We start from the raw sequence: 13,365 nt of genomic DNA, 5'->3' as shown, positions 1-13,365 counted from the left end.
TACAAACACGCCAACACGCTTCAGCCATTAAGCCCTTCATCAGGGCAAGTATAAAGAGTGCCTCAGATGTTTTTCAATAACTTTGAACTACTCAGATCCCCAAACTGAAGAGCACTAGTCGGACACCTTTTTACACCCAAGCAGCACTCCATGCATTTGCTTCTTGACTAATAGGATTCTTTTCGATCCCAATACCCAAATGCCTTTTGATGTTTCTAATTAGTGTGGTTGCCCTAACAGGGCAACCAGACTATAGTACTCTATACACTTTATTCCACTTCAAGATAAACTTTATTTCAAACCGCATCTCCTCCCACAGTTTTTATCCCCTAATGTTGTGCCATATATCACAATGACCGTCTAAATCGGGAATCGTGCGCTTGTATTTTGCTAAGAGATTGGTTAAATAGTTTAATTGATATTGATTTATTAGTGCATTAAATGTCCCCATCCACTTTAATGTAAAAGTGAAAAAACTCAAATTCAAGTATTTCTTTCTCAGAAACCGTAAGAGCTAGAGTTATCAGATTTGGAGGGATAATTCATAATATTGTCCGAAATTATTGAAAAAAATATCACACCATTCGGCCTCATGGTGGCGCTATAACAGCCCCCTTTACGTTTTGGCCTGTAACTCTTGAACCGTAGGTCCGAAAATCAAAATTTCTTTTCACCTGGATTCCTTGGGTCACTACGCATCTCCCCATATAGGCCACGCCCATTTGCGTCAGGATAGATTTTTTGATATTGATTTATTTCTGCATTAAATTTCCCCATCCACTTTAATGGGAATTGCAAAAACTCCCATTCAAGTATTTTTTTCTCGGAAACCGTAAGGGCTACAGTTACAAGATTTGGAGGGGAGGTTAATAGTTTTTTGCGAAATTATTATGAAAATAATCACACCAGTCGGCCACATGGTGGCGCTATAACAGCCCACTTTACCTTTTGGCCTATAACTCTTGAACCGTAGGTCGTAAAATCAAATTTTCTTTTTCCCTGGATTCCTTGGGTCATTACGCATCTCCCCATATAGGCCACGCCCATTTGCGTCAGGATACATTTTCCGCCATTTTGAATTTTCTTCAAAACACACTTTTTGCTCCTTTTCCTACAATTTTTTTCCAAATCTCACACAAATCGGTAACTCTAGCTCTTACGGTTTCTGAGAAAAAAATACTTGAATGGGAGTTTTTGCAATTCCCATTAAAGTGGATGGGGAAATTTAATGCACTAATAAATCAATATCAAAAAATCTATCCTGACGCAAATGGACGTGACCTATATGGGGAGATGCGTCGTGACCCAAGGAATCCAGGTGAAAAGAAATTTTGATTTTCGGACCTACGGTTCAAGAGTTACAGGCCAAAACGTAAAGGGGGCTGTTATAGCGCCACCATGATCGATTCCCGATTTAGACGGTCATTTTGATATATGGCACAACATTAGGGGATAAAAACTGTGGGAGGAGATCCGGTTTGAAAAAAAGTTTATCTATAAATAAAGAAACTAGACGCGTCGCAATTCCGGGGAAATTGCAGAGTGTGGTTGCGCTGACGCCGGTCGCGGGTCGCGGCCGCCGGGACTCGAGGAATAGGCCGGGAGGAATAACGTCGGAGGCTGCGCCAATTACATTGTCACGTCTCTCATGAGATCGCTTGCGTTTCATTTTGAAAGGATCGATCCACCCCGAAATAATGTTTTTGCATCAAACGGTTACATTTTGCGCATTTGTGCGCATTTGTGATTGTCCTTACCGTTCGTCCGTAATTGGCTTCCAAAATTAGTGGGAGGGGCCCGTTTCACCAAAAATGCCAGAAATCACGAACGAAACGTCCGGTCAATCCCAAATTTCAATCACATGTCGAGGGTGCTTTACTCAACAAATTCCCAAAAGCATTTCCACTTTGACCCATAGGGGGACCGGCGTTGGCGCAACCACACTCTGCAATTTCCCCGGAATTGCGACGCGTCTAGTTACCTTCATTCCTACAAACAAGGTCCAATGATCAGAATCAGTGCACAGCTGTTTGATTTGGTGTCAGTTCTGCAATGGATAAAGACTATCTAGAGTTGCTATAAACTAATGCTTGACAGTTAATTCTGGACAGTGGTGGTGGTGGACAGTAACAAAGTACATTTACTTGACTCAAGTACTGGGGTTGAGTACTTTGCCACTGGTTGATGCAATATCACTTTCTTATTGGCTTTTTATTTTCACATATCAGTGTGAACTGGTTCACGGGTTCCCAAATGTTTCCATGCCAAGGTCCACCAAACAGCCATACACTCTGGCTGTGGAGCCCCTATTGCAAGATGGCTTAAAAAGGGAAAAGGAAATAGTGAAAATAGCTGTGATACGTTGTGAGCTTTTAGATCTGCTATTTTGGAAAATTTGGGAAAACGTTTTTTTAAATTAGAATTTTTCACAATGATGACATGCCCAAAATAGTATTTCCCACAAACGTATGCACTGCATTTGAATTGAAATAAAACAAATATTTACATAATTGTCTTTTAAATAAATTTTCCCTTTCCCTTCAACTTGACCACCCTTGCACCCCTTGGTGGCCCTGCTGGGGACCACACCGCCCCCCCCCCCCACCCCCCCACCCCCACTCTGAAGTATGAGAGAGGGTTCTTCAATGGAGCAAACGTCGCCCACTCAACAAAATAAGAGCAGGATCACAGGGTCTGGTGCTTGGTGATGAGAGCAGGTTTTAATTTACATGATAGATGTACTGCCTCGATTGATTAATCTCATTGCTCATGGCAGATCAGCACTGATGGAAAGCGATCGAATCTGCACAATGAATGCGGTGTGAAACGGGTCATCTTCTTTTTTATCTCCAAAGGTGGCACACATTGTAATGTCTTTAACTGGGAAATCAAATTAAAAGAGGCTATATGAAATATTCACTCCCACTCATAGGTTCTATGTATGTTGGGCATGTCACCCTGTATCATCATCTGGGCACCACCAGTGTTCACCTGAGGGAAAGCCAAAGGCATGTGTGTGTGCTGGTGCTGGTGCGCGTGTGTGCGTTTGTGTGTGTGTGTGTGTGTGTGTGTGTGTGTGTGTGTGTGTGTGTGTGTGTGTGTGTGTGTGTGTGTGTGTGTGTGTGTGTGTGTGTGTGTGTGTGTGTGTGTGTGTGTGTGTGTGTGTGTGTGTGTGTGTGTGTGTGTGACTGTGTGACTGTGTGTGTGTGTGTGTGCGTGCGTGTGTGCGTGTGCGTGTGTTGAACAGGTGGTCTTAAGGTAAAGCAACCAGGGATATGCCTGCAGGCTGCCATGGATGCACCTGTGTCCCAGAGCCAACAAGTAGTGCAGGTCAAGGCAGTGGAAAGTATTTGGTCTGAAAGCTGACACTTCAGATTCACCCCGTGTACATGATGATGGTGGATATATAAATTATATATATACACAGAACATATATGAAAACCACAAGGCGGTAGGAAACATTTACAGAAAGATTTACGACTGTTTTACTTTATTTGGATGCTGTTCACCTAGTTGTCTCTCTCTGTAAAGCTTTGTGAGCTGATAGATAGATAGATAGATAGATAGTCTCTTTTCCTCTGTACACAGTGCATGCATGTAGACAGTACCACTAGGCTTATACCCACTGCTTTTTAAATACAGAAGTGCACCCTTTTTTTGCGCGACAGAAATAGAGACTGTGAGGTACACAGAGACAAAAGTAAACATTTAGTAGATCATTTAGGTGCCAAAGGTCTGACATCGTAACCTGGCACAATTACAGTATTTAAGGTAATTATTTCACCATAGCAACTCTGTAAAGAGTCAAAGGTAATGGGCTTTAGTCCTCAGTTGAAATGGGTAAACTACCTCTACACATCTTCCACTGCCATGGGAACCATAACTATCTTGACTGACACATCTTCCACTACACATCAGGATTAGAGTGGCAATTACCTTGCAAGTAAATACTCAATTACCACAGCGGCAGTTAGTGAAAGCACACACTGACTTAACTGTAGAGGAAAATGGTACAAAGAAACAGAGGTGCCAAAATACAATGAGGCATTGAGTGAGTGGGAAACTATAAATATTAAAATATTAAAAGCCAGTGTCAGACATCGAAACAAACCTACACTAGACTATTTTTTATACTGAAATCGTTCTTAGTGGTATTAGAAATAAGATTGTTAAGACTCAATGTTATCATGCTGTAGCTCACTCTTTAACAATGGAAGGGATACCAAGTTTGAGGCCGCCACATCTTCTGTTTCATGGGGTAACTTATAGATTGTTAACAGCTCACACAACCATTGCAGGAGTTCTCATAGCCTGTCTTAAAATTCATTGTCAATCGATCCAGCTATCATCCAGCTGGGCTCCAGCTATCATCAGTCATCATTGCACTCTTGGGTGACTTTCATAATCACTTTTAATGCCATTAAAGTCTTCAATGTTATTGAGGTTGACTTTAGTTGGTTGGAGGGCACTGAGCATTTTTAGTACATCATCAGTTGTTACCTGGGAGAATTTAAAGTCGTCTTTACATACACCTAGATTTTTGTAGTATGCCTGGATATGCTTTTCTTGTTTCAGGTTCTTGTTTCAGTGAAAATGGTTTGTCTTTGCAGTTAATGTAAGACTGATTATTATAAAAATGGAACCATTCCAGTCTTGCTTTTAGAATGTTGTGACAGGACAACTTTTGATAATCAAATCTAAAATGTAATGTTTCTTTCAGTTGTAAAGTAGTACAACAAAGTATAAATCCTTACTGCTCCTTCAGAGATAATGACAAGACAGAGTAGCCTACTAAGAAAGAAAAAGAGAGAGGTCAAATTCAAATAGTTTGTTGTTATTTCTCATATAAATGTGTACCTTATGTAATATAATAGCCAGTGTAGCAAAGGTTGTATGACAAGGCAAAAATAAGCTACAAGATTGAACACAATCATTGTCTATCATTTCTATCATCACTTACATAGCTGACCTGCAATGATTGCAGGTCAGCTACTGTATGTAAGAGAGATAGACAATGATTGTGTTCATTCATATTTTATTTATTCATTTGTTTATTTGACAGGGACAATGCAAAAAACAATGAATCAAGTTATAAAAACATGAAACCGTTGCAGTTGTATGTGGGGTTTATAGCCGAGGCTAATTTGCGACCCCAGTCCCTGGTTAGACCTTTCTATACAAATATCTACCTAGTAAATGGAATGGAAATGGAATATATTTGGCTTTAGCTGCTTTAACTGTCATTGTAAAAGGATAATAATTCTTTAATATGTAAATATCTGAAGCCTATTTCTTTACCCCTGCATTCCTTTTTACATGAATATCAGACTGACCTTTAAAATATTCTTAGTTTGCAGGTCTGCAGGGTGAGAAGGTGCAGATATGGAAGTAGTACATCCTTGAGTTCTAATGCCTTTGAGTGTTTTTTATGCATTTATTGGACCACTTACATTTAGAGTATCTTAAACACTCCTTCATTACATTGATCTTTGGCAATGCACATGGCTGGATTGGGTGTAATAGACAACATTTGAACACCACAGAACTCATGCGAAATCCCCGGTGTTAATTTAATTCTGAGAGTGTCAGTGTACAAGTGGACCCTTATACGGCTCAACATTCAGAGAGCTCAAAACGCTATAATGTCAAACTGTTGACACACACTATTATTTTGTATGGTTAACATTTGTTTTAAACCATTAAATATATGTATTCCCTGTACAGGTGGGGCAACTACAACTGTTTCCACTCTGGTCCTTACTCTTAACACCCAATTCTTATTAAATGACGGACGAAAGGAAATGAAAAAACGCATGTCCTTCACACAGACTTCTATAGACTCCATGCCTGTGACATTCATTAAACTGGCCTGACAACTGTTATTATTGTTACTGATATCAAAGTCCATCCAGGGTCATGGACCGTGACCTTAGGGTCACAACTGAGACAGGCACAGGTGCCACAGCTTGGATGAAACCTTGCCGTTCAACTCTGCACCTGTCAATGAATCATGTTGTTCTAGATTAACTTTCTTGTGACTTTGACGTGTGAGATATATAAATCCTGAGAGAGAAAGAGTATATTCACTCTGCGTCCACCTGAGACACAGACTGAGTATACAGAAAATGTGCCATCTTATAATGAGCATTAGTGAGGACCAATTATATGAAGATAAGGTTGAAAATGCGGGAGGTGCTCCTTTAAGAGTACTGTAAGATACAGCAGGGTAAAGCGTAAAACGTCACATAATGAATAATACAACAGTATATGCCCTCTACAATAGCATGCACTACGCAGGACAAAACATAAATAAGTGATCAAGGACATGGAGTACCAAGATAAATCAGTACACATCCCACACTGGTGACATTTTCCTTATTTAATAATTATGTATTTACAACTGTTATCACACACATGCAGTAAGCTGTGAGCTTGCTTTATGAACATGATAGCAGGACCATTTGACTCACTTTTCCTGTCAGGCAGCATCCCACAAAGCCAAGCAGGGGGCTGCCTGGGTCTAAATAATAACAGTGGTTGCTTACGAAACACATTGTTACAGTACAGTACAAGAGTACAGGCAAAAGTAGCAATTTTACTGTCAGTGTTGCATGTGTTGCTACACAGTAGGCTATACTACACAGTGGTGGACAGTAACAAAGTACATTTACTTGACTACTGTACTTACTGTAAGTACAATCTTTTTGAGTATCTGTACTTTACTTTTTGTACTTTACTTTTAGTATTTGCATTTTTTTATATATGACTTTCACTCCACTATATTTCAAAGACAGATATTCTACTTTTGACTTCACTACATTTCTAGGAAGGGAAAAATAATATTGTGAATTAACAACTTAAGCCCCATTTCAAATGTAGTGAAATAGCAGATCTACAGGCTCACAACACGTCACATTGCAACACGTTGTGAGCTTGTAGATCTACTATTCTCTGTTATTGGTAGTTTTTGAAGATTTATGGAAACTCTTTGGGAGTTTCTTGGGACAACGTCTGATTTTTTTTTTGGTATATATTAAAAATAAAATGTACTTTTTAATACGTATTTGTAAAAGCATGTACTCCAGTAAACTCAAGTATACAATTGACAGAGAAACTTTCACTTGTAGTTGAGTAATATTTGACCAGGAGTATCTGTACCTTGACTCAAGTATACGTTGTCCACCACTGAGTATATAACAGCAAAGGAAAGCACCAAACCATTGACTGATACAGTCTTTTTGTTTGATACATTTTACATTTCAGTAGCATTCAGTAGTAAATTACAGGGATTTCAGGCTGAGCGAAGCCTCAGGGAAATCACGATTATCCAAAGGTGGAAGCAGATGAGAGACGTTGTTGGTCATTGTTCAGGGCCCTGAAAGCCTGAGGGAAAAAGCTCTTATTTTGCGGGAGTGGCTTTGTGATAGTGCAGACATTTGCCATTTGCAGCACAAACTACCCATTTCTGTGATAATGTAGGTCCATTAAAATCCTTGTAGCACTGCTCAAACAAACACCCTCTGGAGTATGAGTCCTGCAGGGAGGTGAGTGAAGTCCCCATGGCGCGCTTGCACTTGGCCGAGCGCACCACCCTGTGCAGGGTTCGCTGGTTCCAATCTTGCACTGAACGGTGATAGCCCCTATCAGAATGTTCTGAGTGGTAGATGAGTAAAAGAATTTCAGGAGACTTTGAATTTTCTACAGCTGTCTGAGGTGGCACAGCCAGCCTTCCTTTCAAGTGTCTGTGTGCATAGTCCTCAGTGACAAGTCCTCATGACAAGTCCTCAGTGATGTGCACACCAAGCTACTTGAAACTGCTTACCCTCTGCACTGGTGATCAAATGGGGTGTAGGTCCTCTGCCGTCACATACAAAAAGCCACGATCATCTCCTTGGTTTTACCAACGTTCAAGGTGAGCCTATTGTCCTGACACCAAAGCGACAGGTCTGCCACCTCCAGATAAACCTTCTCTGTGAGCAGGCCCACCATGGTATTGGCCACACAGGATGTAAAGGAAGATGTTTCGACTAGTGAGTGCGGGGTGGGGAGCGCAAGTTTTAAACCCTGAGGAATTTATAAGAGATGTAGGCTTTGGCTTTTGAATTGCACAGGCAATAACAATACATTATTCTCTCTCTCCCTCTCTCTCTCTCTCTTTATTGTTGGCAGAGAAAAGCAAGACACATTTAAAAGTATAACCTTTGATTGGCTGAACAATCAGGCTTAGCAGATTACAGAGAATGTTAATGACAGAAAACTATTTATTAAATATAACAGTATTGGCGCATGATGGCCCATCAGAACATGAATTAGTCCCAGACAGTGCATTTGCGATAACAATACCAAAAATGGTGTAGTCTAAGAATAATTATCTCCTAAATAGGCTTTGGATAAAACAGGCCAATTTTCTTTTATTCTCATACCCCAGTCCCATTATTATTTATGAATAACATGACATATTTCTGTGGCCGCCAATAGCCGAGTGGTCATGGCACGTATCACATAGGCTCTGATGCCTGACAGCGTGTCCTGGGTTGGCAGATTTGCTGCATGTGACTCCCGGTCTCTCTCCCTGTTTCCTGTCTCACTACTGTAATATCGAATGAAGGCAGCAAAGCCCCCAAAATCGTTCATTCTCCACCTCCTGGGAGTGGGGGTGCACCCCTAGTTCTTGCGGCTATGCAGCAGAGAGCTCAGCACGCAACCGTGGGGGGCTCTGGTGTTGACGGCGAGAGTATTTGAGGTGTATCTGCCAAGTGTGCCCACCATAGCAACATGGGGACTGGCAGTCAGGAAATCAAGGATACAGGCACACATGGAGTTTTGTCCCCGATTTAACGGCCAGCCTGGTGGAGACTATGACGTTAAAGGCTGAGCTGAAGTCAATAAACAGCAGCCTAAAGTTAAATGAACACTCCAGCTTTTGCTGTGAGTCATAGAGGAATTCAAAGTTCAAGGCAGGAGCTGGGGAAGAATGCAGAACATCACAGACTATGGCTCTGTGGGCCTGGGGGGGGGGGTGTAAACACACAAATAAGCCTCTGAATGGGGGTTAAATGAAGTACTAAATGATGCAGAGAAAGCTATTCAAAGGCTTGTTTGAAGTGTCATTTGAAGAGTATCCCAGTATCCTTTTTTCTTTCTCTCCAAAAGATGATATGCATGCATGTGTGAAATAAAATTAGTGGCCTGATTCAATCATAAGAGCCTATTTGAATTCTCTTGATTCATGAACACTCGAGCTGACGTCATAGGCAACAAGTCTTACTCTATTCTCTATTTCATTGCAGGTTATCCATGCAGGAGCAGATGGGAATGTTCATCACATGCCTGCATACAATAGATAATGATATGAGTGCTACTGTAAAATAAATCCTACTGAAGTGTGTGATATTTACAAAGTGTATATTATGAACAAATCCTCACTGTGTATGTATGTGCTTGCCTGTGTGTGTCTATGTTTTTGTGTATATGTGTGCGTGCATGCTTGCCTGCGCCTGTGTGAATGTGTGTGCAAGTGTGAGTGTCTATACATTTTTATGTTTGACTTAGGGTAAAACATTTTTACACTCTCAGAGTTAAATTTACACTGAGGATTTGTGTAGGGACAGGCCCTGTAAAAGAGCATGCATGCTCAGACAACCCTAATAAAGATTAATACATTTTAATATAAGATCATTATGTTCAATCTTCTTTGAGAACGTATTATTCCTGTGTTACGCCTTCCATAAACAATATGAAAGTAACAGTAGGGAGGTGACCATTTTGGGGATTACTTTTCACTAGTTTGGAGGAAGCATCCCTCACTAAGGTTTGAAAGTACCAATCTCTTATAACTGTTGTCTCGTAGCTTCAATACATGTGCTTCTGTTTATAATTGCAACCCAAGGCAAGTGGTCTTGTGGGTATAGAGAGTATTCGCCCTGAGAGTGGGAGGTCGGGGTTCAATTCCAGGCAGAGACAGAGTTATACCAAAGACTATACAAATGGTACCAAATGCCTCTGTGCTTGGTTCTCAGCATCAAGGGTGGGATTGGGTGGTAAGTCCAAGCAACATACAGGGGGTGTACTACTTGTACATCAAGCCACCTCACGCAGAAAAAGGAGATAGGCTCCTGACCTATGGGCCACATGGCTACTTGCTATGGCAGGTAATGTCCATTGATGGTTAGGGGTTAGGGGGAAAGAATGCCCAAAAAGAGGCCTATGGTCCTGGCAAGGTACCGTTCTGTCTCTGGAATCATTGGTAGTTTTATAAAAAATATTATCAGTGGTGGACAGTAAGTACATTTACTTGAGTACTGTACTTAAGTACATGTATTGTGTATCTACTTTCTTTGAGAATTTGTTTTTTGGAAGCATATGACTTTCACTGTACTACATTTCAAAGACAAATATTGTCCTTTAGACTCGTCTGAGTGTGTAGATCTGCTATTTTACTCTTTTTTATTATTAATTTAAATACAGTAATGCATTGATAAAAATAAAATATACTTTCTTTTAAAGCAATACTTGAGTACTTTAACTCAAGTACAAATTTGACTGAGCAACTTTCACTTGTAGTTGAGTTATATTTGACCAGGAGCATATTGACTCAAATAGCCTACTACTGTCCACCGCTGCTTATTACATCTCACATATTAATCACGCAGGTGTTTCACTTCTATCAATACATTAGAGTTACTGGCATAGCCTCGCAAGACAAGTTTAACACTTCCCATTGCGGATCCGTTTCTTGTTAAGACTAAGGATCCCTGGCTAATAAGCCTTATTGTCCTCTCTAACTAAAATTCAAGATTTAAAACACCTAAATATTTTATTTATTTTAGAAACAGTTCATCTTTTACTCAAGAGGGACAATGCCTCGAAGATGACATCATCGGTGATGTCATTTGTCCATGTGTGGTCCAGCCCTATGTGGAATGTAATGCATGTGCAAATAAAACATATTCAAAATATTGATTTGATGCACATATTAACCTTAGGAAGTATTATGTTGGATTTTATTTTCACATGCATTCCATAAATTCCATAGGGCTGGACCACACATGGACAAATGACATCATCATTCGGGCATTGTCCCGCTTGAGCAAAAAATTAACCGTTTCTAAAATAAATATTTAAGATGTTTTAGTTATAGAGGGCAATTATAATGTATTAAGGCATATAAGGCTTATTAGCCAGGGATCCTTTAAGAATGAGTTAATCATATAACTCGGCCACAGCCCAAAGAAGGGAACACCAGTTGGGGACCACCAGTGGTCCTGCCCGTCCGGGGAACACCAGTGGTCCTGCCCGTCCGGGGACCACCAGTGGTCCTGCCCGTCCGGGGACCATCAGTGGTCCTTGAGGGGGTTCCAGGTGGTCCCCAGGTAACTGATGGAGAATTGGTAATCAAATGGACCCTTATATAGATCTTTAACTCTTGAGAGTATAACATTAAACCAAATGGACTCATTTTATGCTCTCAAGAGTTAAGTTATTGTTAAACATCTGCATTAGGCTACTTATTACATATTTTGATCAACGTTTGGCTGTTATCTCTCCTATTGGTATCAACATCAATACAGCATGGAATTGTGGACAAAATCGTATCCAGCGATAACAACATATAAATAATAACTAAGTCTTGGGTCTGAGAGTCTAAATCTCATCAAATGGTGGTCCGTGGCTCAAATGCCGAATAAATAATAGACCTCCCTTGATATGAAAAGGGTTGAAAACCACTGTTGTTATAAGGGTGATGAAAAACGGTGATGACAACACTGTCAGTGACGCGCGCAACAGACGCGCGCTTCGTGGAGCGCACGTCCTCTCCTCTCCAAGCGCGTCTGGCGCACGGCCATATAAAACCACAGGCACTCTGATCAGACACACTGACACGCACTGGAGCAGAAGAGACACTTCAGGAAATCCTACAAACATCCAACCTTACCTCCCATTCATTGTAAGTATAGCTTGCTAATACAACATTTTAAGAAATAAGAAGAGAGTTGTTAAAGTGTTACCAACGACATGCAGACTATTCCTATCAATCTGAGGCGTTAGCTTTATCTTTCTACATTTTCAAAACGAAATAATCTTTTGCAAAACCCAACCCCGTTTTAAATTGTAGAATGACTTTGTAAATTGCATTTTCTACCAGGAAACTACAGTAGTAAATTAAATTGCATCAGTAGGTCTATAGTTAAATTGCATCAAGAGGATAGAATAAAACTGTTAATAAACTTTTATAAAGACACATGTAGGTAAATTTTGTTTAAAAAAAAATATTTGTATGTATTTAATTTTATAATAACACATATATTTTTTTAAGTATGATTAGGCCTATTTGTTTAAATGTAAATGTTTTCACAGATGCATGCTAACCTGGGCACCCCGCAGGGGTTCTTGCTGTGGGCTCTGATCCTCCTAGGAGCCCTGACGGAAGGATACCCGGTCAAACCGGAGAACCCAGGGGAGGATGCCCCAGCGGAGGACCTGGCCAAGTATTACTCCGCCCTGAGGCACTACATTAACCTCATCACACGACAGAGGTAAAGCTGCACCATATGGCTCTGGGTGGGCACTCATTTTAATAAACTACAACAATACAGTATGTTTTCATATTAAACAAAATTATCATCTCTCTTGCCATGTAGTTAACCATTTGCATTCTGAAATGACTTGGTAGTCCTTATAATCTATAGCAGGGGTCTTCTTCCACATTTTTCAGGTCAAGGACCCCTTATCTAAGAGTGAGATGAAGCAGGGACCCCCACTACATGTTGTATAAAATTGTGTTGCAGATTGATATTTTTCCTAGATTTCATAGTAGCCTATAGCTTCATAGACTTGTTTGTTAACCACTTGAACCGTCGATACTTAGTAAACTTGACCTCTCATTCTGTAATTGGTCTGCTCTTTTTTCCCCTCTACACCAAACCTCTTTGTCAAAAATAACCAATCTACAAGCTTGTAGATCTGCTATTTTTGCCTAAAGTGCTCCTCAGAATAAGGATGCTGCGGGTTCAAGTGGATAATGGAAAGAAATATAATAATCCTTTCACACAAAGATTTGGTGGCCCCCCTGTGGTAACTCTGAGGACCCCCTAGGGGTCCCGGACCCCCTGTTCAAGACCCCTGATCTAATAGCCTACTACTAGATATAGAAGGGAGAGACAGCCGGACTGAAGGCAGAGGGTTGGAGACTCCAATGCTCTAATTCAGTCCTGCTTGGAGTGGACATGCCACACAAGTGTCCATCAGGAACAGAAGACGTTTCTGCTCTATTCTATTACTTCTAATTGTCATTCTACCCTCTGTTTATCTATTTTAGAACAGCTGCGATGTAGAGAGAGCTGTATGTTCAATTATATCCCTACT

The 13,365-nt window shown here is 40.6% G+C and overlaps 1 protein-coding gene across 1 annotated transcript in view; it reads left to right on the top strand.

The window, feature by feature from the left end:
* Window positions 1-11,892: 11,892 nt before the first annotated feature.
* npy (neuropeptide Y) overlaps window positions 11,893-13,365 on the top strand; it is a 3,124-nt gene continuing 1,651 nt past the window's right edge. Inside the window, exons 1-2 of the mRNA XM_084080004.1 lie at window positions 11,893-11,947; window positions 12,358-12,536. Coding sequence (XP_083936130.1) covers window positions 12,358-12,536 — 179 coding nt within the window. The 5' untranslated portion in view covers window positions 11,893-11,947. The remainder of the gene's footprint in view (window positions 11,948-12,357; window positions 12,537-13,365) is intronic.

This window comes from Gymnoscopelus microlampas, assembly GCF_963454915.1.
Source record: "Gymnoscopelus microlampas genome assembly, chromosome: 15".
Lineage (NCBI taxonomy): Eukaryota > Metazoa > Chordata > Actinopteri > Myctophiformes > Myctophidae > Gymnoscopelus > Gymnoscopelus microlampas.
The sequence above is the reverse complement of the archived record's forward strand: the minus strand, read 5'-3'. Positions and strand labels throughout refer to the sequence as shown.